The sequence below is a fragment of the Emydura macquarii genome, unplaced genomic scaffold, assembly GCF_026122565.2.
Source record: "Emydura macquarii macquarii isolate MOO-44397 ecotype Brisbane River unplaced genomic scaffold, CSIRO-AGI_Emac_v2 contig_2207, whole genome shotgun sequence".
Lineage (NCBI taxonomy): Eukaryota > Metazoa > Chordata > Testudines > Chelidae > Emydura > Emydura macquarii.
This window is the reverse complement of record NW_027132344.1, coordinates 2863638-2885518: the sequence shown is the minus strand read 5'-3', so window position 1 is coordinate 2885518 and position 21881 is coordinate 2863638. Positions and strand designations below refer to the sequence as shown.

At 41.2% G+C, this 21881-nt stretch overlaps 1 protein-coding gene across 1 annotated transcript in view; it reads left to right on the top strand.

The window, feature by feature from the left end:
* The window catches only part of VWA3B (von Willebrand factor A domain containing 3B), a 105813-nt gene that overhangs the window by 72194 nt on the left and 11738 nt on the right, over nt 1–21881 (top strand). The window contains exon 24 of the mRNA XM_067559936.1: nt 21013–21133. Coding sequence (XP_067416037.1) covers nt 21013–21133 — 121 coding nt within the window. The remainder of the gene's footprint in view (nt 1–21012; nt 21134–21881) is intronic.

Sequence of the window (21881 nt, the reverse complement as noted above, 5' to 3'; positions counted from 1 at the left end):
CTGCACAGAGCTGGTGCTGGTGTGCAGGATGGCGTGGGTATCTCTAACCCTTCCCTGGTACTTAGTAGGGATGTTAGAAACCCTGGTTCTGGTCTCTGTGCATCTGTTGAATCTGGTGCCAATGAGGGAGATGCTGGTACCGACTGTTTCCATGTCAGCAGCGTACCAGGCAGCTATAGACCTTTTGGTCCTGACCTCTCCTTTGGCTCAGGACTTTGCCAAGGCTGTGTCAGCTACAGCCCCTTAGACTGACTTGAGCCATTTGGCCTCTCTTCTGCCTTCCGTTCCCACCCCCTCCCTGGAATTTTTACCAAATGCATGGTTGTTGTTACAGCATATCTCAGGAGGAAGAGAATTCACATCTTCCTGTATCTCAAAGACTGGTCACTGAGGGGCAGATCCAAAGAGGAAGTTCTCGCTTACATCAGCACCACACTGCGCTTGCTCGACCATCTGGGTCTCATCCTAAATACCAGAAAGTCAGTGTTGGCTCCCACTCAGAAAATCAAGTTCATCGCACCCTGTTGGATTCCATAATGCCGAGAGAGTTTCTGCCAAATAACCGTTTTCAGACAATTCATCCTCTTTGTCTCAGTCTGCAATCTCAGCCTTCCACAAGAGTTTGGATATGTCTGAGACTTTTGGGCCACATGTCCGCTTGCACACAAGTGGTCCAGTTTACAAGGTTGCACCTTTTCTCCCTTCAAATGTGGCTCAGGATGATCTACCATTCCACTTTTCATTCTCTAGACACACTGGTTTGTCTCCCCTCCACTGGTCCTAGACTCCTTGCAGTGGTGGATGTAGCCACAGAATGTTTGCCAAAGTGTTCCCTTTGTCTAGCTCTTGCCAACCAAGTCAGTTGTTACTGATGCCTCCCTGATAAATTGGGACCGTTGGGGTCGCTGAAAGTACAGGGACTGTGGTCAGAGCAGGAGGCCTCACTCCATCTCAACTTGCTGGAGTTCAGGCCATCTACAATGGATATCATGCTTTTCGGCAGTGTATCAGGGACTCGGTGAGTCAAATACTTATTGACAATGCCACTGCAATATATTATGTCATCTGTTCTGCTCTCCAGGGGGGCAGTGATGCACAAACTATTCCAGTCACACCCCACCCATCATTCATGGAATTTGTCACCCCTCCTCCCCCACTACTTCTGCACTGCTGCTGGTGGTGGCGTTGCCTTCAGAACTGGGCAACTGGAGAGTGGCACTGCTGTCTGGGGCGTTCACGTTGTTTGCAGTATGACAGGACTATTTTTTTAAATTCTGCTCACGTCTCACCCTGCAATACCTACTCTACAGTTTCTTTGCGCCCCCTCGCAACCTAGAGCACCACTTGCACTGCCCCAGTTTGCGCACCGCTGCTGTAGTGCAGAGTCTTGAGAGGCATCATGTTACGTTGTCAACGTTTTTTTAATACCTCAAATCCCTCAAAGTTCTATTTGTATCAATAGCTTGCAGAGCCTTGCAGAATTATGAGCCAGATTCTCCAATCATGTAAAGCTACACAATGTTATTGATCACAGTGGCGCTCTGCTGATTTACACCATCTTAAAATCTGGCCCTATGATTTTAACCTTAATGCTAAGCTGTCGTTAAGTGAGAGAAATATCTCATGAGAATATACAAAGTTACAGGTTTCTGAAATGTTGAACATACAAACACAATGTACACACCAGCTTTAGATTCACTGCAGTGTAACAGACATCTGCAGTGAATCATAACATCCATAACCTTGTATGCTGAACTCTAGAGACACAGGAGCTCTGTGAATAGAATAGGATGATTGCCACTTGGGACCAGAAACTGAATGCTTGTGCAGCTGTAAGAAAAATTCTCATTGACAGTCTGCTGAGAAACACTTCACTGGTCTCATGACCTCATGAAATAAGCAACACACACATGCTTTTGGTATCTTGATCAATCATAATCAGTGCATGCTGGTATGTTTTTTGGAAGATTTGGATTGACAACCAGTATAAATACTATTTGCCAAGGCACACTGGGTACATCTACACAGGGATAAAAGACCCATGGCACTGCTGTGGTGAGCTCGGATCAGCTGACTCAGGCTTGTGGGGCTTGGGCTACAGGGTGACAAATTGCTATGTAGACACCCAAGCCTGTGCTCTGTGACCCTGCATGGAGGCTCCCAGAGCTCAGGCTACAGCCTGAGCTGAAGATCTACACAGTGATTTCCCCGCCCGCTCCAGAGCCTGAGACCACAAGCCAGAGTCAGCTGACCCAGGCCAGCTGCAGGTTTTTTATCCCTGTGAAGATGTACCCATTATGACATTGTTCTTTTGTAATGTGAGGAACTTGCATGTTCTTAAAATTGCATGGATAAATTAAGCATTCTCTCCGAGTAAGCAAAGAGCTTTTGTCTCTGTTCCCCCTTCCGCACTGACTCTTCCCACCCTGCAGATCTCTCTCCTTAGTATGGACCTCTTAGAAGGGACAGGACTGGGTCTTTGCTCTCCTCATCCCACAGGTCCTCTGTGGTGACAGCTCCCATTCTCTGCCTTCTTTCCTCCTTGACCCCACCCATGGCTCTCCTGATCCCTGACTCCCTCCCCCAGCCCAGCGTGGTGGATCCCTGATTTCCCCCAGTATCCTATCTGCCCCCTGTCTCTTCCTGGCCTCCGACCCCCTCTGTTGTCTCTCTCTCTCTAGCCGAGGGTAAAAGCTGTGTCTGGCCCGGCTCAGCTGACTTGGGCTCATGGGGCTTGGGCTGTAGGGTGAAAAATTACTGTGTAGATATTGGGGATCAGGCTGGCGCCAGAGTTCTGGGACCCTCTGCCCTCGCAGGGTCCCAGAGCGTGGGCTCCAGCCAAGCCAGAAAGTCTACACAACAATTTTTCAGCCCTGGAGCCTGAGCCCCGCAAGTCTGAGTCAGCTGATCCGGGCCAGCAGCAGTTTTTTTATCCCGGTGTAGACATACCCTATGAACCTTAAATCCTTTAACATAGGTTAAATAGCACATGGGACATTATGCAGGCCTCACAGTAGAGTATTTGAGAGGTTTCCTGGAAAGATCAAGAACTTTTTTTTTTAAAGTGCTCTCATTTTTTTCCTATGAGAGAGATTTCCATGCTCATTGCCCAGGTTCAAACTGCTGTTTTAAAACTCAAAATGAGAACTTTTTTAAGTAGTTTCTCTTACCTAAGTGAGTTACCAACGTTTTCCTGCAAAACCCACATCAGCTTCAAAAAGCGCTGCATTGTTTGATGGAGCTGCTGACATTGGAAGATCAGTTGCAGACTCCTGAATCTTAGCACATCCTTAGATTCTTTAGGCTGAGCTCTATGGTTAATATTAAATTAAATTCAATTATAAATGAGTAGGAAAGTAAGAAAATCCTGATTGGGAGCCCTTGGGCACAACCAGAATATAAATTGAAAAAGAAAAAAAGAGGAGAAATCATCTTCAAATTCATAGTTTATTTTTCTGCTCTTTCATTGCCTAGTTTTTGTGATTGAGGGCAGTCAAATTTTAAATGAAACATAGATATAATGTGACTGGAATTATTGGGTGAGGTTCTTTGGGATAGAGGAGGTCAGGCTAGATGATCATAATGGTCCCTCTGGATTTAGTAATTTGATGATGAGGTAAACTGGTTCCAACCAATATGCGTGGTTGTCAGGGTACCTACACAGCTGTGAATTATCAGCATTTTCATAGTCAAAATGTCTTTTCCTTGTAAATTATTTCAGGTATTGGCACACTCTTCCTGATACATAATGAAAGTATGAATAATGCCATTTTCTTTGCTAATGCAAACCTGTTTTAAACCAACAGCCCTCTTTTTAGAGAGAGATGGAACATATGCCTCCTCCCATTGAAATCAATGGGAGTTTTGTCTTTGATTTTAGTAAAAGCAGGAGCTGGCCTATGATTACTATTCTGTGGAAATTAGAAAATACAAAGTAATCCCCATGTATTTCATGTTGAGTTGTTGGCTTTTTTCATAGCATAACTTTAAGATATAAAGAGATTTTTACATGATGTTTAAATTTAATTGGCTTCATATAAGTACGTAGGCCACATAACATAATGAATGAACGGTGCGCTATAAATCTCAAAGCTATTTCAGAGAGCAGTTTTTCCATAATTTAGAATTAATTGGGTAAAATGTATTACGTCCTAATTTTTTTCCTCACTTGTCATCTTTTCTTTGGAAGATGATCCTGGCAAAGGAGAGATTTATGATTTGTAAGCTAGCTATCAAAATTATTATAATTTTTTAAAGGACTGCCCAGAAATAGACCAGACCTTTGTCTTGAAACAAGTTGTTGTGTCCCCAGTTATTGGGGGCACTTTAACTCAAGGCACTGAGGCTCTATAATGTGGTACATAATTGTGAGTTTTATAGAACATGTCTATGCTGTATGAACTCTCAAAGTCCAATTCCACCATGCATAAGGCTAAGCTTAAAAGCTGTACTGGACTTGATGGGGGCAGTTTCTTCTTTGGATGTTCTGAAGACCTGGTCAGGAATGCAGATGTGATATCCTCAGAATGTTACACAAGAACTTCTGCTAATGGCAACAGCACTGCCAGCAATACGCAAATATATAAAGGCAAACAAGCTGCAATAGCTCACTTCATATTTTCACTTTTGTATTAAGTGTTTGGGAGGTTAGGTACAAGCAGTTTCTACCTTTCCTCTTTTGTGTTAGTGCTCATAATGAAGTGACACTTTGGTTTGAAACAGATATTTGTATCTCAGAGGACCTGAGCTTGCCTTTAAGAAACAAGGAATAAATATTACTCTACTAGGATCACAATCAGTTTCCTATAAATGTTGGGGAATGTTGTTCTAGGAATGTAACATAGTTATCGGAGTCCTGGATCTTGTTTTAAATCTTTTCAGATCTTCAAAAACAGACTCATAAATATGTATTTTATTTTTATCTGGAAAGGTTAAATTGTTATTGTATCTGTTTGGATTATTTCATCTCCTTTAACATCAGTGCAGAGTTGAACAGTCGCAGAAAATGGTCATGTTTCATTTGTTCATTCTGAGTAATTTGTCTGCTGTTTTGAAGTATCAGTGTATGTTGCTAATCATGATATGATTAACATTGTGCAATCACTTATCCTGAGTCAACCTGCTTTAGTGGCCTAATCAGAGCACCATCTTCAGTAATTGCTAATCTGCAACTGAAAAGCTTTGAGTGAGAGGTAGAAAAGCAACTGTAATTAGAATTCCATTTATGGAATGCAAGGAAGTATAAAGCGTCTGGTCTTTAAACTCTTCAAAAGGTTGCTGTTTTTTTTCCAATTGTGACTTCAATCCACTAAATGGATGTAAATAACACTATCTGCTAATTGAAATACAATATGGTAACTATCAACTGTTCTTAAATAGCTTGTGTAGTACAGAATGAAAATTGCCCTGGTAGGTAGTACTGTGAATCAAAAAATTCTTTAAAGTCTGTTCAACAAATAGACTTTTGCATTGTCAGATACTTTCTTGCTAAAATTTAAAATAAAAACCTTTATTTTTAAGCTTTGCTAAGTACCTTGACAACTACTTAAAAGTAGTAGTAATCCTTTTTGGATGTCTTTGTTACAGCAGCTTTCAATGTAAGCCTGCCACTGAATTAATGGTGTGGGTTATCCTCACTGTATGCTTTGACCCTCTGTTGGTGTTGTATTCATGCTGTTGATGTGTTGATATCTGTGAAAGTATGCCTTATTTAAAGAGGATGAATTAGATATCTGTGTAGACCTATGGGAAAATTGAAGGCCTCTAGCTATGTCGGCTGTAGATCCTTTGAGGAATGAGCAAACACGTGTTGTTACTTTGGTTTACAGGACAAAAATGAATAAATTGTACAAAAGTAGAAGATTACGGAGTATGAGGTCTGTTGTGAGTTAGGTCAAATGTAGAGCTGGTGGCCATTCTTTGGGCCAAGTGCACTGAAATTGTAATTTATCTCAGCTACATGGTGTAATGATTTGGGGGAATCTGTTTACAATGTATTAATTCTGTTTGAGATGAACACCCTGTATGTGTCACAACTGGGGCTGGGGTGTTCAGACCTAGTGATTGGAGCAGGAGTCGGGGTTGAGAATCAAGCCCGGAGTCAGAGCCACTATCAGGGGGTCTGAGCCAGAGTCGGAAGCTAGATGCTAGAGCCAACTGTCGGAGCCAGAGTTGGAGACCAGGGGCAGGGATCGTGAATGAGAGAGGAACCAAGAACAGGTGAGATCAGATAGCAGAATCAGGGTCTGTAGTAGCAGCAGGCAGGGATCCACCATGTTGCACAGACAACTCCCTCTGTCTCTTTCTGTCTTAATTAATGTACCTAGCCCAATCCGGGACTCCAGAGCGCCATTGATCAGGTCCCTGTGGGCAGTACCTTTAGTGGAGCATAAGGTCTTAGGGTTCCCAATTCTCCAGTTACTAGTAGAGCTGTTGGATGGTGTTTGTGGATGTGACAGTGGCCTGTGAGCCCGTGAGCCTGGTTCAGGACCCTCAGATCCTTACAGTATCCTTAAACTGTTATGATTATTTGTACTGTGTTCATACCCTCACACTATTTGTGCTAAGGCAATGTTTCTCAACCTTTTAAGTAGCAAGTACCTCCTAACTTCTGAACATTTTAATAAGTACACCAACACTCAATTTTCCACTCTGAGAAATAATCTTTTTCCCCTTTACCGCTGGATGACTGTATTTCTCGTAAAGCAGGAGAGTTCTGAGTTCTGCAATGCTACGTGGCTGTGGCAGATCACAAAACACCCTGCTATTTCTCCCCTGCTTCTTCCTCCTCTTCCTCCCTATAGGAGCAAAGGTCAACACCAGCCACTCACTATGGCCTGATGGTGGGGTCACATGGTGTTCTCCTCACACAGACAGGAACTTGTGAGATATGAGCGGGCACTAGTGGCCCACCAGAGTGGATAGCAGCGTTCCCCATGGCCATCCCTAGAGGGGTGCGGGCCTGGGGCAAATCACACTGTGTGGGCCCCTTAAGATTTTTATACTGGTAAAGTCTGGGGCTGTCATAGTTGTCAATTTCACTGCTCAGCTAGAGCAGTGAAATTGACAAGTAAACCTGTGGGTAGAGCCCAGCTCCAGGACCGGACAAGCCACTGGGCTCTCCACCTGGCTTTCTGGGCACCGGGCTTTGAGCCGGGGAGGGGAGCTGCCACCTGGGCAAGTCGCAGGCGGCTGCCGCTTGGTTGTCAGCCTGGGAGGTGGGCGACTGCCACCCAATCTGAGCTGGGGCAGAGGCGGCTTCTGAACAGGCTGGGACCCAGGGATGTGGGCAGGTGGCAAGCAGCTGCTGCCCATCTCCACGCCAGGGCATGGGAGGCTGTCTCTTGGCTCAAAGCCGGGGCATGAGTGGCAGCCACCCAGCTGCGAGCCCAGCTCGCAAGGTGCAGGAGGCTGCTGCCAGGCTCCCACCTGGGGGCTGGGACCGGGCGGGATGCCGGTGACTGCCGCCCGGCTTCCCAAAATGCCAGCGGCTGCTACCCAGCTTCCCAGAACTGGGGCAGCTGCTGTGTACCTCCCAGCTAGGAGGTGGGATTGGGCGGGAAGCCGGCGGCTGCTGCCCGCCTCCCCCAGAAGACAGCGGCTGCCACCCGCCTCCCTTCACTGGGTTTTTTGCCGCGTACCCCCTGCCTGTGTCTCACGTTTCCCCAGGGGTACACGTACCACAGGTTGAGAAACTATGTGCTAAGGAGACAGGGGAGTGGCTCTTTCATGGCTGTATATGAATAGGTGGGTGGTTAGTGATTATCAGCACCTGAAGAGATCTAAAACACAGAAGTAACTGCATCCTAGATCAAAAAAAAATGTTCTTCAACTTCTCTTCAGGGTGCAATGTTGGGGGGGGCGGGGCTGAGGTTTGAGGGGAATGGAATTTTTCCAGTAGCAAGACAAAGAAAGCAGGTGTTCGTACTAGCATATAAAAATGTAGAGCGACAAAGGAAGCTTGGGGGCAGGAGAAAGGAACAATGGGGCATACTTTCATTGCCATACTTTCATTGACCAACCAAGGTCAAAGGAAGCTGACTGGAGGAGATACAAAACAGATTACATGCTCCAGGGGAGAAGCAATGAGGAGAGAGGTGCAAAAGAGGGGACTTGGAATCTTGAAAGGACACTGACTCAAATCCTGAAGAAGACTTGAGTGGTGAGAAAACTGACAGAATGGCCTATAGGTGTTCTATCGTTTTGTCGAGGTCTATTTATTTCTAATGATGTCTAAAGATTTTGCAACTTTTGCATAGTCTGTGTATTATGGGCTTCAACTACTGCATGTTCCTGGAGAGAGAAACCGTAAAGCAGAGTGCCTACAAGGTTGGAGCTCTGGGAAAGGGTGTAGTTAAGTTACTGGGGAGTCTGGAAGAGCCAACACAAATCTCAGGGCCTAAGCGGTTGGACTGCAGGGTCTCCGCTCTCACAGGGGGATGCTTGACAGAGGATATGCATCCTGAGGACATGCCTGGAAATCCAGAGGCAGTGCCTGGTAGTTTTCTCAGACTCAGGAAGCTTAAATCACATGGGTCCAGGACGTTGGGACCCAAACACAGCATGCTGGTGAGTGTCTAGAGGCGGAGCTTGACACATATGACACATTGTGAAAACAGTGTGTTAGTACAGGTGTTAGCCCATCTACACAATAAACATATTTAGCTAGTGGTAAAAATCTTGATTTCATCCAATGTTACGGAAACAAGGATGAATATGAAAAAACAACACAAGCAGTAGATGTGATATATCTCAAATTCAGAAAGTCTTTTGATACTATTTCACATAATCTTCTCCTAAGCAACTAGGTAAAAAAAAGGCTAGATGAATCTACTATAAGGTGCATATATAATTGGTTGGAAAACCATACTCATAGAGTAGTTATCAGTGGTTCACAGTCAAGCTGGAAGGGCATATTGAGTGAGATCCTGCAGGGATCTGTTTTGGGTCCAGTTCTGTTCAATATCGTCATACATCATTTGTATAATGGCATAGAGAGTACACTTAGAAAGTTTGTGAGTGATACCAAGTGGGGAAGGATTGCAAGCTCTTTGGAGGACTGGATTGGAATTCAAAATTATTTTGACAAACTGGAGAAATGGTGTGAAATAAATAGGATGAAATTCAAAAAGAACAAATGCAAAGTACTACACTTAGGAAAGAAAAATTAATTGCACAAATGAAAAATGGGAAATGAATGCTTAGGAAGGAATACTGTAGGAAATGATCTAAGGATTACAACTTAACCCCTAAATTGTGGATCACAACTTATATATGAGTCAACAATGTAAGACTATTGCAAAAAAAACCCAAAAAACTGAACATCATTCTGGGATGTATTAGCAGGAATGTTGTAAGCAAGATATAAGAAATAATTCTTCCACTCTACTCAGTACTGATAAGGCCTCATTTGGAGTACTTTGTCCAGTTCTGGGCACCACAGTTTGGGGAAAATGTGGACAAATTGGAGAAAGTCCAGAGAAAAGCAACAAGAATGAATAAAGGTCGAGGAAACATGACCTATGAGGAAAGATTGAAAAAATTGGGGTTGTTTAGTCTGGAGAAGAGAAGACTGAGCGGGGACATAAGTCTTTAAGTCCATATAAGGTTGTTATAAAGAAGAAGGTGATAAATTGTTCTTCTTATCAGCTGATAAGAAGTAATGGGTTTAAATTGCAGTAAGGGAGATTTAGGTTAGACTTTAGGAAAAAATTCCTGACTGTCAGGATAGCTAAGTGCTGGAACAAATAACCTAGACAGGCTCTGGAATCTCCATCATTGGAGGTTTTTAAGAGCAAATTAGAAAAACAACTGTCACGAATGGTCTAGATCCATGGTTTTCAACCAGGGATCTGGGGTCCCATGGGGGGGCTGCGAGTAGGTTTCAGGAGGTCTGCCAAAATAAACCAGAGGGCAGAGCTGGTGTTAGATTCACTGGGGCCTGGGGTAAAAAGCCAAAGCCCGAGCCCCACCTCCTGTGGCTGAAGCTGAAGTCTGAGCAATTTAGCTTTGTGGGGCCCCAGACAGTTGTCCTGCTTGTTACCTCCTAATGCCAGCCTTGGCTTTTAATCTACTGGATATGCAGAAAAACTGTTGTGGCACAGGTGGGCTGGGGAATTTTTATAGCATGTTGGGGGGGAGGCGGCTCAGAAAGAAAAAGGTTGAGAACTCCTGATCTAGATACTACTTAGTTGTGCCTCAGTGCAAGAACTGGACTAGATGATCTATGGAAGTTTCTTCCATTCCTACATTTCTGTGATTCTATGCATATCCATGTTTCAATATTTGCCTGTATAATGGTACAGTAATAAAGACCGTGTTCTCCCTATGTCTCATTGATTACTTTCAATTAAGCTGTTTGGCTGTTATAAAACATGGTTTATTCAAGAAATCATTGAAACACAGTCAACACTCTGTATCCATGGTGGAAATGCTTTTTATTTATTTAGATAATATATTGAGCTCCCATCTCCAAAATGATGGCTGAGGACTGAACGTGAATTATTTCAGTGGTTTGATAATCCTGCACGATGCTCAGTGGACCAAATTCAGATCCCTCAGCACCAATATTTCTTCCAGTTTATCTGCACAGAAAGGTAGATGGAAATAGGGGATGTTACTATACACAATTCTTTAATGAAATGACCCAAACAGGAAGGACTTGGGGGTTTCAAAAAAGGTCACATGCTTCCATGATGGAAGTTGCACAGAAAAGACCTTCTTGGTTGTAAGCCTTGTCTTAAGTATGATTTAGGCTGATCTTCACAATGGCAAAGAAGGCGTTCTGGTCAGAAAAGGGGCCTAGTATGATCCAGCAAGTTATGTTACTCCTCGATTATTGAGGACTTCATTTATTGATAAGGAAACACTGAAATGTCTAATAGTGGATCAGAAACATTCATTAAGCTTCCATCCTTTGTATCAAGATGTAGTAGAGTCTTTAGCTGCTCACTGTCTGGTTTCAGAGTCTAATCCACATCAACCAGTGTGGTTTTCTGTCCCCTTCTAAGGGCTAGACAGTGCATCAAAGTCTGAGTGTGTGACTGCCTCTAAGATGATAGACCTGGTTCTTTAGCTCAAGCAATAGAGAAACTCATGCTGTTAGATCCTGATGTCCTGGATTCAGTCCCTCTGGATAAGCCTTCCTAGAGGCATTGTTTAAAAAAAGTATCTTATTAATTCCAGAGGGGTAGCTGTGTTAGTCTGTATACAGCAAAAACTGCATCTGATGAAGTGGGTTGCAACCCACGAAAGCTTATGCCTGCAGAAATTTGTTAGTCTTTTAAGGTGCTACAGGACTCTCATTGTTTCATCTTTTTAAAGATTCATCGATTTTAAGGCCAGAACAGATTGTTAGATCATCTCATTTGACCTTTTGTATAGTTCAGGCCATAGAATTTCTCCCAGTTACTGCTGCCTTGAGCCCAATAAAATGTGTTTGGCTAAAGCACATCTTCCAGAAAGTCATCCAGTCTTGATATGAAGAGATGGAGAATCCACCACTGGTCAATAGTTAATCACCTTCACTCTTAAATATTTGTGCATTATTTCTGGTTTGAATTTGTCTGACTTCAACATCCAGCCTTTTGATTCTTGTTATGACTTTCTCTCTGGATTAAAGAGCCCTTTAGTACTCAGTACTTTCTCCATGTGAAGGGACTTATATATGATAATTAAGGCACCTCTCAGCAAGGCAAAGAAGGCCTTATGGTTCCCAATAGAGATAGAACACACCCATTTTTCAGTGTCCAATTAGCCTGAAATATTCCTCTGACATTCTAAGGAGAGAGATTTCATAATTTTGTTAAAGAAAATTGATAGAAAAAGACTTATCAACCTACAAATAGGTGTTTAAATTTGCCAGAGCCAAACATGAACATACATTGCAAGGCTAACATTAATAGACTTTTTGACAATTTACTCCACATGATTATTCTCAGATTGTGATAACTCAAGGACAGTTGTGTTCACATAAATAATATTAAGCACCATTGATGGCCTTAACGTTTTCTTTTTCTTCATTTTAATTCTTTCCTTTTCCTGAAAACCGGGTGTCATTAACCTGCCTTCCTTCCGAGAGTGATGGTCAATGGCTCCTTTCATACTAAATACTGATATTTCTGTACATCAGTGGTGCAGAGAAATACAGCTGCAGTGTTTGCTAGTGGACCTATTTATTAAGAATATGGATTTTAATGTGACCTGTTCCCCTTTGCGTGTGATTCAGGCAGCTATTTTTAATATTAAATAACAGCTTTTTACAGATGTATGCTAACATCTCTGCTTCATTTAGGCAACCAACCGTATACAGTGTCTCCTTCAGCAAAATGCAAACTGTTACCATTGTGTTTGTATTCTTCATTCCAGATATGATCCTTCACTGTATACCCAAGCCAAATTTCAATTGACCTAACTAAGGGGTTCAAGATGTAGCTTTATTAGTCACGAGACTTCTCCCACCACATACAGACTCATGCGCCTGTAAGCATGTGCATACATGTTTGCAGAAGCAGGGCCTTAGCTGTTTCTTGCATCCTTTTGCTGATCACTCTCGCATGTAATCTTTGACCCTCTATTCATTCAACAAAATTTAAAAAATAACCCCCACCCTCCATTTGTTTAGTGTGAGATTTTTCTAAAACACTCAATATTGAGCTAACTGTTTCCCTGGAAGTCAGTTGGCGTTTTACTGTTGACTTCAGTGGGAGCAGTTAAGTCAATGCTGAACACATCAGACAATCCCACTCTTAAACAATTATAAGTAGGAAGATTACCTTACCATCAAAAAAAACCCTGTAAATAGTTCATATGTACGGTGTGACTCATCTATAGAATAGGTTTATTTGGGTTCGAAGGGACCTCTAGTGGGTCAGTTTGTCCATTCTTTTGCATAGTGGCTTGATTGAAATATTTCCAATAATGGCAGTTTTCAATTTCCTTTGGTAGCTTGGTCCATTGCTTAAATGTTCTTCTTTTTCTATAGTTCTTTCACCTGTTACTGCTTGTTCTAGCCTCATTGACTAATGAGGAGTGATTCCTGTCCTCTTTATAACATCCTTTTTACATTTCAAATGTTTCATGAGTAAATTGGCATCTACTCTGTTTATTCTTATGTATATTTTATGGAGTAGCAGAGGAAACAGGCACCTCAATGTGAGAAAAAAGAACTGACTCAATAATGTTGGGATTCCCTCCGAAACTTTTTCAACTCACCTTGTCCAGTTCTTGGAGAACATTTCATCAGGTTCTCTGGGATCTAAAACACTCAGTTCAACTCCAGATTCCATCACTAAGGTTTCTTTATTTGGCATACAGCAAAGTTACACTGAGTTGATCAGACTCAAGCATAGCGGGTGGGTCTAGGGCGTATCTCTCATACAAAGTTGCACAGAAAACTTCTTCCTTTATAAACATTTACACATTATATTGCATTTACTATACACTGCCTCACACATTTTTGGATTGGTTTGGTTTGGTTATTTGTAGGAACCAATCCCTACACAGCATGCTGTGTCTATGTGCTGTTCATGTGGAACTTGACCTTTCCATTCCAGGTTTATTTTGTCCATTGTCCCTAGCATCAGAGTGTTCATGCTTTTCTTAGCTAGCATAGGCATCCCGATTCCAGCATACTGCTTATTAAACCCCTACTTACATCTTAACCTTCCATTCACCTTCCCAGTCATACCCACTAAAAAAAGAGGCAAGTTATTTATGTCAAGTCAGGCCTACAAGGAACAACTAAAAGTTTATTGTACGCTTGTTCTTTGTTCAAACTTCCCATTGACATTCAGTGGAAATCCTCCTTTGAGCTGGTGGGGGTAGGAGTTGTGGTATGTAGTCCTAAATGTATACTCCATAATTAAAAATGAAATATGGCACTTTATGCAGAATACGTTTGACAACCCTGGTTAAATCATGAAACCACGACTTACTTGGCCTCTGCTCTCTGGACTAAGGTGCACTGGCAGAACTGTGTGAGGAGTCTTCTGTGTCTACCTTCACATAACCTTTGTCATAGAAAAGTGGAACAGTTAATCTCTTTGAAACTGAAATTTGAAAATGGAAGACATTGTGGGCCAAATCCTGTTTGAACTTACATGAGCAGATGCATTGACTGCAATGGAAGAGGGACTGGACCTATTGCCTTTAGCAGACAGGCTCGTGAACAGGATTAGGCTCTTTGGTAGTAAAATTACCAGAGAACTTTATCACAGAAACTGCAGTGCTAACAATATTAGTGTTAACTGCATTGTATGTTGTAAATGCAAATGCTAGTCAGTAGAGACAGGCTTGAACTGAAAATGTGCTTCTGACCTTCCCCTCCCCCCCGAATTCTGCAGTGTTCAAATCCTCATTTTGTGCAGTTAGTCCATCTTTAGTCTTACGATTAATGTAGAATAATGAAAGCTTCACAAATTGTTAGTCATCAATTGCAAATTAGTTAAAAATAAATATTCAACAGCAGCTGTCCATTTGTCACCTATGGAAAAATATGCAAAGTGTCTAAATGCCTGTTTATGTCTGTGGAGTAATAACCCTTCTCCCCTATCTTCTAAACTAGCCTTTGTTATCTTACATTGCAAGCAGACAATTAAGTGAAGTTCTTTTGTTATAGACGGTATCTGAAAAATAAAAATGTGTATATAACTCATTTTGTCTTGTATTTCTGAGTGCTCTCTAGTAAAAGGGTAAAACTAGAAAGCAGGCTTTTAATGAAAAGTGTGCCTGTTTGATTTTTTTTTCAGCATTACTTTGAGAGAGTTGAGAGGTATGGGGAGGGATGAGGATGGCAATTTCAGGAAATCCTTCAGAGAGCAATTCAACAAAAAAATATACCTGTCTTTTGCACCACCACTGTTTCCTGGTCATGGTTGGCGTTAATGCAAATGTACTGTTATATGGGGAGGGGTGGAAACTAATCAGGTCCTGAGAGGTAGGAGGATGCTAATGGTCTCCCTTATCAGCAGCATTTTGTAGGAATCTGTGGAGTGTGTTTCTGTGCACAAACACAGTATATAAAAACCGTGTAAATCTGTGGGAACCTAAATGGAAGCTTGCTGATTTAAAACTGTGTATTTTTGTGATGTTGGAAAAGGGAACTTGCATATTGTTATTTGCCAGGTGTGCTAATGAATAAGTGCTTTAAGAATTATTGGGGGTGGGGAGAAAACTGTTGGTTTGATTTACTTTTCATAATCTCACACTTCCCCAAGTTTTGTGTTCAGATGCATTAGCTTTAGAAGTATGGAGAGAAGTATAGATTGCAATTAAAGAGTGACTTGCCTTTTATTTTAGTAAATGTAGCTGAATGTTTATTGCTGATTATTAAAATTTACCTGTAAAATAATTGATTGGGATTACATGATTTGCCATATCAGCGGGAACTGGTTTTTTTCTATTGTCTGTAAATATTGTTTTCATAACTTCTTCAGAGGACAAAAAACTTAATGTTTAATTTTGAATGCTAGCAGGTAGGATAACATGTGGCAGCAGTGAGGATATGCAGGAGCAAAAAGACCAGTTGCTGAGCCTGTGGGCAGGGAGAAATGCTCCAAGCAGACATTGACGTTTGGGGGTGAAGTGGGCTGGATCAAGCATTGACACTCCCAAAGTCCTGAAGGACAGGGACCAGGGATCCCATCTTTTTTCATACATGCCACCCTTCACGGCATCTTTCCCCAAAATCTGTCTGTCTTGGTGGAGAGATCCTGATGGGAAGAAACTGAGAAACTAACTCCCCATCTTCCCTTTTTTTCCCCCACCAGGATACAATTGCCTTAAAGGGGGTGACTCCTAAACCTCACAAAATTATCTATAATTGCATAAAAAACCCTAATCTCAAGAGAATGTTGAGATTGCAAAATTGAGAATTCAGAACTTAGGAAATGTCATTTTAGCAAGAGTTTGATCCCCAGCCTGTCTCCGTACCTCTCTGCACCTATCCCCTCGAGACTTCTAGCCCTGTCGCCTCATGCAAAGCCTGTTTTCTCCTGCCCTATGTTCCTGAACCCAGCAACCTATTTCTGTAGCCCCAGCCTCTCTCTGAAGATTCTCCATCCTCCAGACTTACTTCTCATGGCTCTGCATTCCAGCCATGCTGCTTTGTCCTCCTTTTCCTCCACACCACCTGGGCACCTGCTGGGGGAGGGAGCATTGAGAGCACCTGAGAGAGAGTCTCCCTAATTTTAGTTCCTGTGTCTTACACAACAGCGGCATCCTGCTACAAGGAGGAGCAATTGCAGGGAATGTCCTGCTTAGCTTCTCTAGCGTGTTATCTTTTGAGAATTTAGCTCTGAACCTCTAATTATTCTACCACTCCTCCATCTTTCGTATGGCAAGAAAGGTGATTAACAATGTTCAAATAATGAAGCCCAGATTAGTGAACTGATTGGTAGCTTCGGGTGTGGCTTGATGTAAATTGGGGATGCCACTGGCAAACAATCAAAGTGGGCACTGATTTACAATGTGGTCCATAGTTTGTGACGAATGTCCAAAGTCACATTGTGTGTTGTCTCTTATCTTCCAAAGGGGAAAGAGGTGACAGCATCTGCCATGCAATGTTCTAAAATATTCAGTGCAGACCATTGTTTCTGGGAAAGGGAACCCAAAAAAAATTTTTTTTTTTTTTTCCCAGAGTTGGCAATCAGGTGTGTGTTTGAGACATTAGCATTTGATCGATAAGTCTTTTTATTCTCATCATTCAATGTAGGGCCTCAGACTTTATTTACAGTACACCATTCAAACCCTGCACTGAATCCAGAATAATTAAATTGTCGGCTTTTTTATGGTGCTGCTCAACATAGCCTAGTAATGCTTCACAAGCATCTTCACAACCCCTCTGACATAAGACAGAGGTATTAGCCTTATTTTATAAATAGGGAATTCAGGCACAAGTTGATTGAGAACAAAATTGTTAAGTATCCACTAATTTTGGGGGCCAAATTTGAGAAGCCTAGGGTCTGATTTTTTCAAAGTATTTTGCATTTTAGAGCAGTTTGTATATTCAAAGCACAGCTCCCAATTGAAATCAGTTGTAGCTGTGAGTGCTCAGCACTTCTCAGACTCCAGGTGTCTCAAGTTGCTTCCTAGAAAATGAGGAGCACACAGTGGTCACCTGTGAAAATTATGATTAATGTGACTTGCTCAGAATGACAAAGGAGCTGTTTGGCAGAGGCAGGGACAGAATCCAATTATCCAGGAGGGCATTCAACTTCCTTTACAATCAGACCTTCCTTTCATTTCCTGCAATCCCCTTCTTCTGTCACTACACACCTTCCAACTTCTGCAACACATGAAGTAAGGGTCCTACAGACAACAGCTTCATTCACAACCCTGATTCATCCCCTGAACAGATCCAACTTGTGCACTAAATGAGGCAGGAGTTCTGTGGAAAAAATAGAATGTGATCATGTTATTAAAGAGTGCCATAATGCATATGCATTAGGGGACCAAATTAATGTTGCACTGGCAACCGAAGTTGTGGCAGTTCCTAACTTTTGAGTGCTTGACCTTGCAAACTTAACAGATTTTTAATGTACATTTTAAATGTAATTTCTTTGTTTTTTTAAAGTAAAATAAACTAAAAAAAACAAAACAAAAATTCCATCATATAAAATCATATTGACTTCACATAGAACCATATTGATAGGTCATCTGTGTATTGGAGCCTTTGGATTTATAAAACAGACATTTAGCACTTGAGTAATGGAGTAAGTGGTGGCAGTAGAGGCTGTTATCCTCTGTGGACCAGTCACGAGGGGTTTGAGACGCTTTCCCCGTGGGGTTCATAGGTATTTGTTGACTTGAGCAGAGGAATGTTAAGACCTAGGAATCCTTGGTTCAATTCCAGAACATGTAGGGGAGTATGCTAACGTGTTTAAAGATCCTTCTCTCCCTGTTTCCATCCCCCTTCTGTCCTCCTATTCCAGTCCTGTTTTCTCCCTCAACACCTGCCCCCCATAGCTTGCACCTGACTCCCATTCAACTCCTCACCATGGTACATTGCAGTTTCTTCCTCCTACTTGACACTGCCTGGGAGAGACAGTCTACCTGCTTTCATTTCTGGTCCCCAGTAGCTGGAAGGAGCAATTTCAGGAAAAGTCCTGCTTAACCTATGCTGGAGCATAGTCAGGGAGCTTTGTGGGGGTAGAGCATGCTCAGTACAGATGGAATATTTGGACATCCTTACTGCCAACCTAAAAAACTTCTTCTGAGCATGTGTATACAGCAGTTTTTCAAGGCGCATAATTTGGCAAGTTTGGATGGATTTTGACAGGGTTAGCAAAAGATACCCTGTGACCACAGGAGACCCTTCCTATAAATATCAAATCCTTGTGCCAAAGCATTGATATGCTAGATATTGTCAACTAAACAGCTGTAAAATTTTTTACAACTTTGGAAAAATTGCTAGAGCTGGTTGAATTATTTTATTTTCCCCCACATAAAATGTTGACTTTTCTTCAGAAACCTGAACACTGGAAACTTTTGGTTGAAAATTGAAAGTTTCTATCTCAAAAATTGAAATAAGATATTTTGGTTTGGGGCGGGTCAACCCAGATTGAAATATTTCAGTTTGTAGAGCCAGTGTTTCATTTTGAGTCAGTTCAACATTAAAAGTCTGTCCACTGCCCTGCTGCAGTACCTCAAAGGAGTAAAATGGCTGTAGTCTATCATGGGAGATGTAGACCAACCAGGGAGCCCAGTGAATAGAGAAGAATGAAGGCATAAGGAAGCAGAAATACAACTCCCATGAGTCACTGTTTGTTCAGTAAAATGGTTTAATGTTGAACAAGCTGAAATGATTCAAGAACGTTGAAACATTTTGTTTTGATTTAAGTGTTTTGATGGTATTACATTTAGATACTGCTGAATTAATATTTTGGTTTGGTGATTAAAATTGTCAGTCAAAATTTCCAAGGTCTTGGTGTTAATTTTCTGACAAAAAATCAAAACTATGTGGAAAAGAGATTCTTTCCATGAAAATTCTTTTGTTGAAACCCCAATTTTCCATAGAAAAACAGTTATGGAATTTGACCAGTCCTAAAAACAACATATTCTTCTTCAAATGTCCTCTGCATATTCCCACTTGTGGGATGCTCTGAACTGGTGCAGCCTGAATGGTAGAAATTTAACTAACAGTACTTAGTAGAGTGCTCTCACTCTTCCCTTGCTCCTCCCCTCAGAGAACACTGAACATTCCGAAGGGGAAGGTATAAAAGGGGCATGGTGCTCCAGCGGCCTCACTTCCTTCTAATCTCAACCAGCCACAGGTTGAGAACCACTGATCTGGAGCACCTGGGGTTTTTACAAAATGTCTATTGGTAGTAGCAGTGTGCCTAAGAAAGCAAGGGATGTTTGTGTAACCATATCTGGATGATTAGTTAATAAAAGTAAAAATGAGAGTCCTGTGGCACTTTAAAGACTAACAAATTTAATTTCTGCAGGCATAAGCTAAGCCACTCGTTGTTTTTGCTGTATGCAGACTAACACGGCTACCCCTCTGGAAGTTAATAAAAGTGTTATCCAGGGAGGACATCCTAGTGCATGCAAAACAAATATTGCCAATCTTGGATTACAAATAAATCGTGAGATGTCAGTTTTGATCTCAACTCAGAAGATCTCCTTTATTGGGGCAATACTAAATTTGACTATGGCAAATGCTTTTCTTTTAGAAGAAAGGTATATAAAGATGAAGCCGTCCATAAATCTCCTTTTTCAATGCCCACATTTCAATGCCCTACATTTTTTCCAAAAGTTGTTTCAGTTTTTCATATAAATGCCCCATTTCAATGCCCTTTTTCAATGCCCTACATTTTTTCCAAAAGTTGTTTCAGTTTTTCATATAAATCAGTCTATAATTTTGCTGGTTTTCTTTCCTAAACCTCATATTCATGATGCAGAGGCAGTACTGCATATTCTGGTTGTTAGAAGGGCTTTAGCCTTTCTTTTAGACAGGACCAAACAATTTAGATAATCTCATAAATTGTTCATTGCTTATGAAAGAAAAACTAAGGGAAAATCAGTTTCTATAAAACTCTCTAGATGGGTTAGTGTGTGTATTAAAATCACTTTTGAATAAAAAAAGCTGTCCTTCAAGGAATTAGGACACACATTCTACTGTACTAGGTCAAAGGCAGCATCTATGGCTTCTTCTAGGCATATTCCTTTAAAAGAAATATGTAGAGTGGCAACGTGGAGTTCTACCCACACATTTACTAAATACTATTCCTTTAAATTTAGAATCTAGATCTGATGCAAAATATGGCAAGGCAGTTCTGCGGTCCTTATTTAATTAGGACTCCATGTTCCCGCTATCCTGCTCGGAGTCCTGGTTATCAGTCTATTCCATGATTGGGAATATGCAGAGGATACTCGAAGAAAAAATTATCATTACTCACCTTTAACAGAACTTCTTCAAGATGTACTCTGCATATTCACTGTCCCTGCCTGCCTCATTTGGAGTCCTGTTTATCAAGGAGTTTCGGGTCTCAGGGGAAAGAAATGAGGCAGCTGGAGCGCCAGTGCCTCTTTTATACTCTTGCCATGGAACATTCAACGTTCTCTGAGAGGAATAGGAATATTCAGAGTCCATTTCAGTTACAGAGGAGTAATTTTCATTTGTCCCTAACCTTGTTCTCGGAAATAAATGAACTGTTTTTGTTGAAATTTTCCAAAATGCTTCAGCTGGAGGCAGACACATAGCATGGAAAATTTCAGTGTGGATAATTAAAGATTGGCATTATTGTGAGCAGCTGATCTTACAGGATCTTACAATAGAAAGTGCTAGTTAGGTTTAATGATAGGCATCATTGCCACTCTTTCTGTCATATAGTTCATGTTCACAGAGGACTCCCAGTACTTAGAATCATCCAGTTAATTGTGGCTTATCAACAGTATTAATACAGCTAATCCGTAGCATGAAATTATATGAATGTTTAATGCATTCAAAAAGATAGACCTAACCTGATTAGATTATCTTTGAGGAATATCTTTTTATCTGTCCCATTACAGAAACTTACAGACGAGAGTGTAAAGGCACAGTCTAAGAAAAGACAGAAAGGAAAAGTGTTTGAGACTCTCAAAGGCCAAAAGGTGATTGCGAGATCAGACATCACAGGATTTTATTTTCCAGGTAAATTTTTTAAAAATTTGAAATATACAAAAAAATCTTTAGAAAGATTACTGAATAAAGATCAACATTTACCTAGTCTCTTTCAGCTGGTTTAGTTTTAATTTGATTTACTGTATATATTGTTGGATTTTTCATCTTTTCTCTCCGAAATTCTTCCAGTAAAGTACAAAAAATTCTGCAGACCTGCTGATAGATCTGTTTGTTTAAGAAGAGGGTGGTGGGAAATGTTTTGGAATAAAATAGTGTACATTTTAAATTGGAAGACTGTATCAATCTATTTCTTTTCTTGCAATGTTGTCTTATTTCCCTTCAGGATTTAGCAATGGCTGAGCCATCTAATGTATGCAGAATAATCACTAGATGTTTCTGTTGTTTTGTTGAGTTCTAAGTCAGAATGTTTATAGTGTGAAATTGTATCCCCTGATATGGTATTGGGGAAAAAAATCAAACTAATCTGCATGACTATTTTGTATGAGTGACAAAGTATTCTAGGACAGTTTCTGACATCAGAGAACATCTTACAGGTAATTTGACTTTGTTGGCAGTCTCTTCTCAGGAGAGTTGCAAGAATGGAACAGCATGGTTCCAACAGAGACACTTATTGTTAGGACTGTTTCACGTACAGATAAAATATGGAGAAAAACTCATTGCTTTTGTGTTAGCTTGACTTGTTTTTTCTGTACATGTTTTTGTTTGCCTGATAACAGTTTTCAGGTTGACAATCAATCACAGACTGCATTCTTTAATT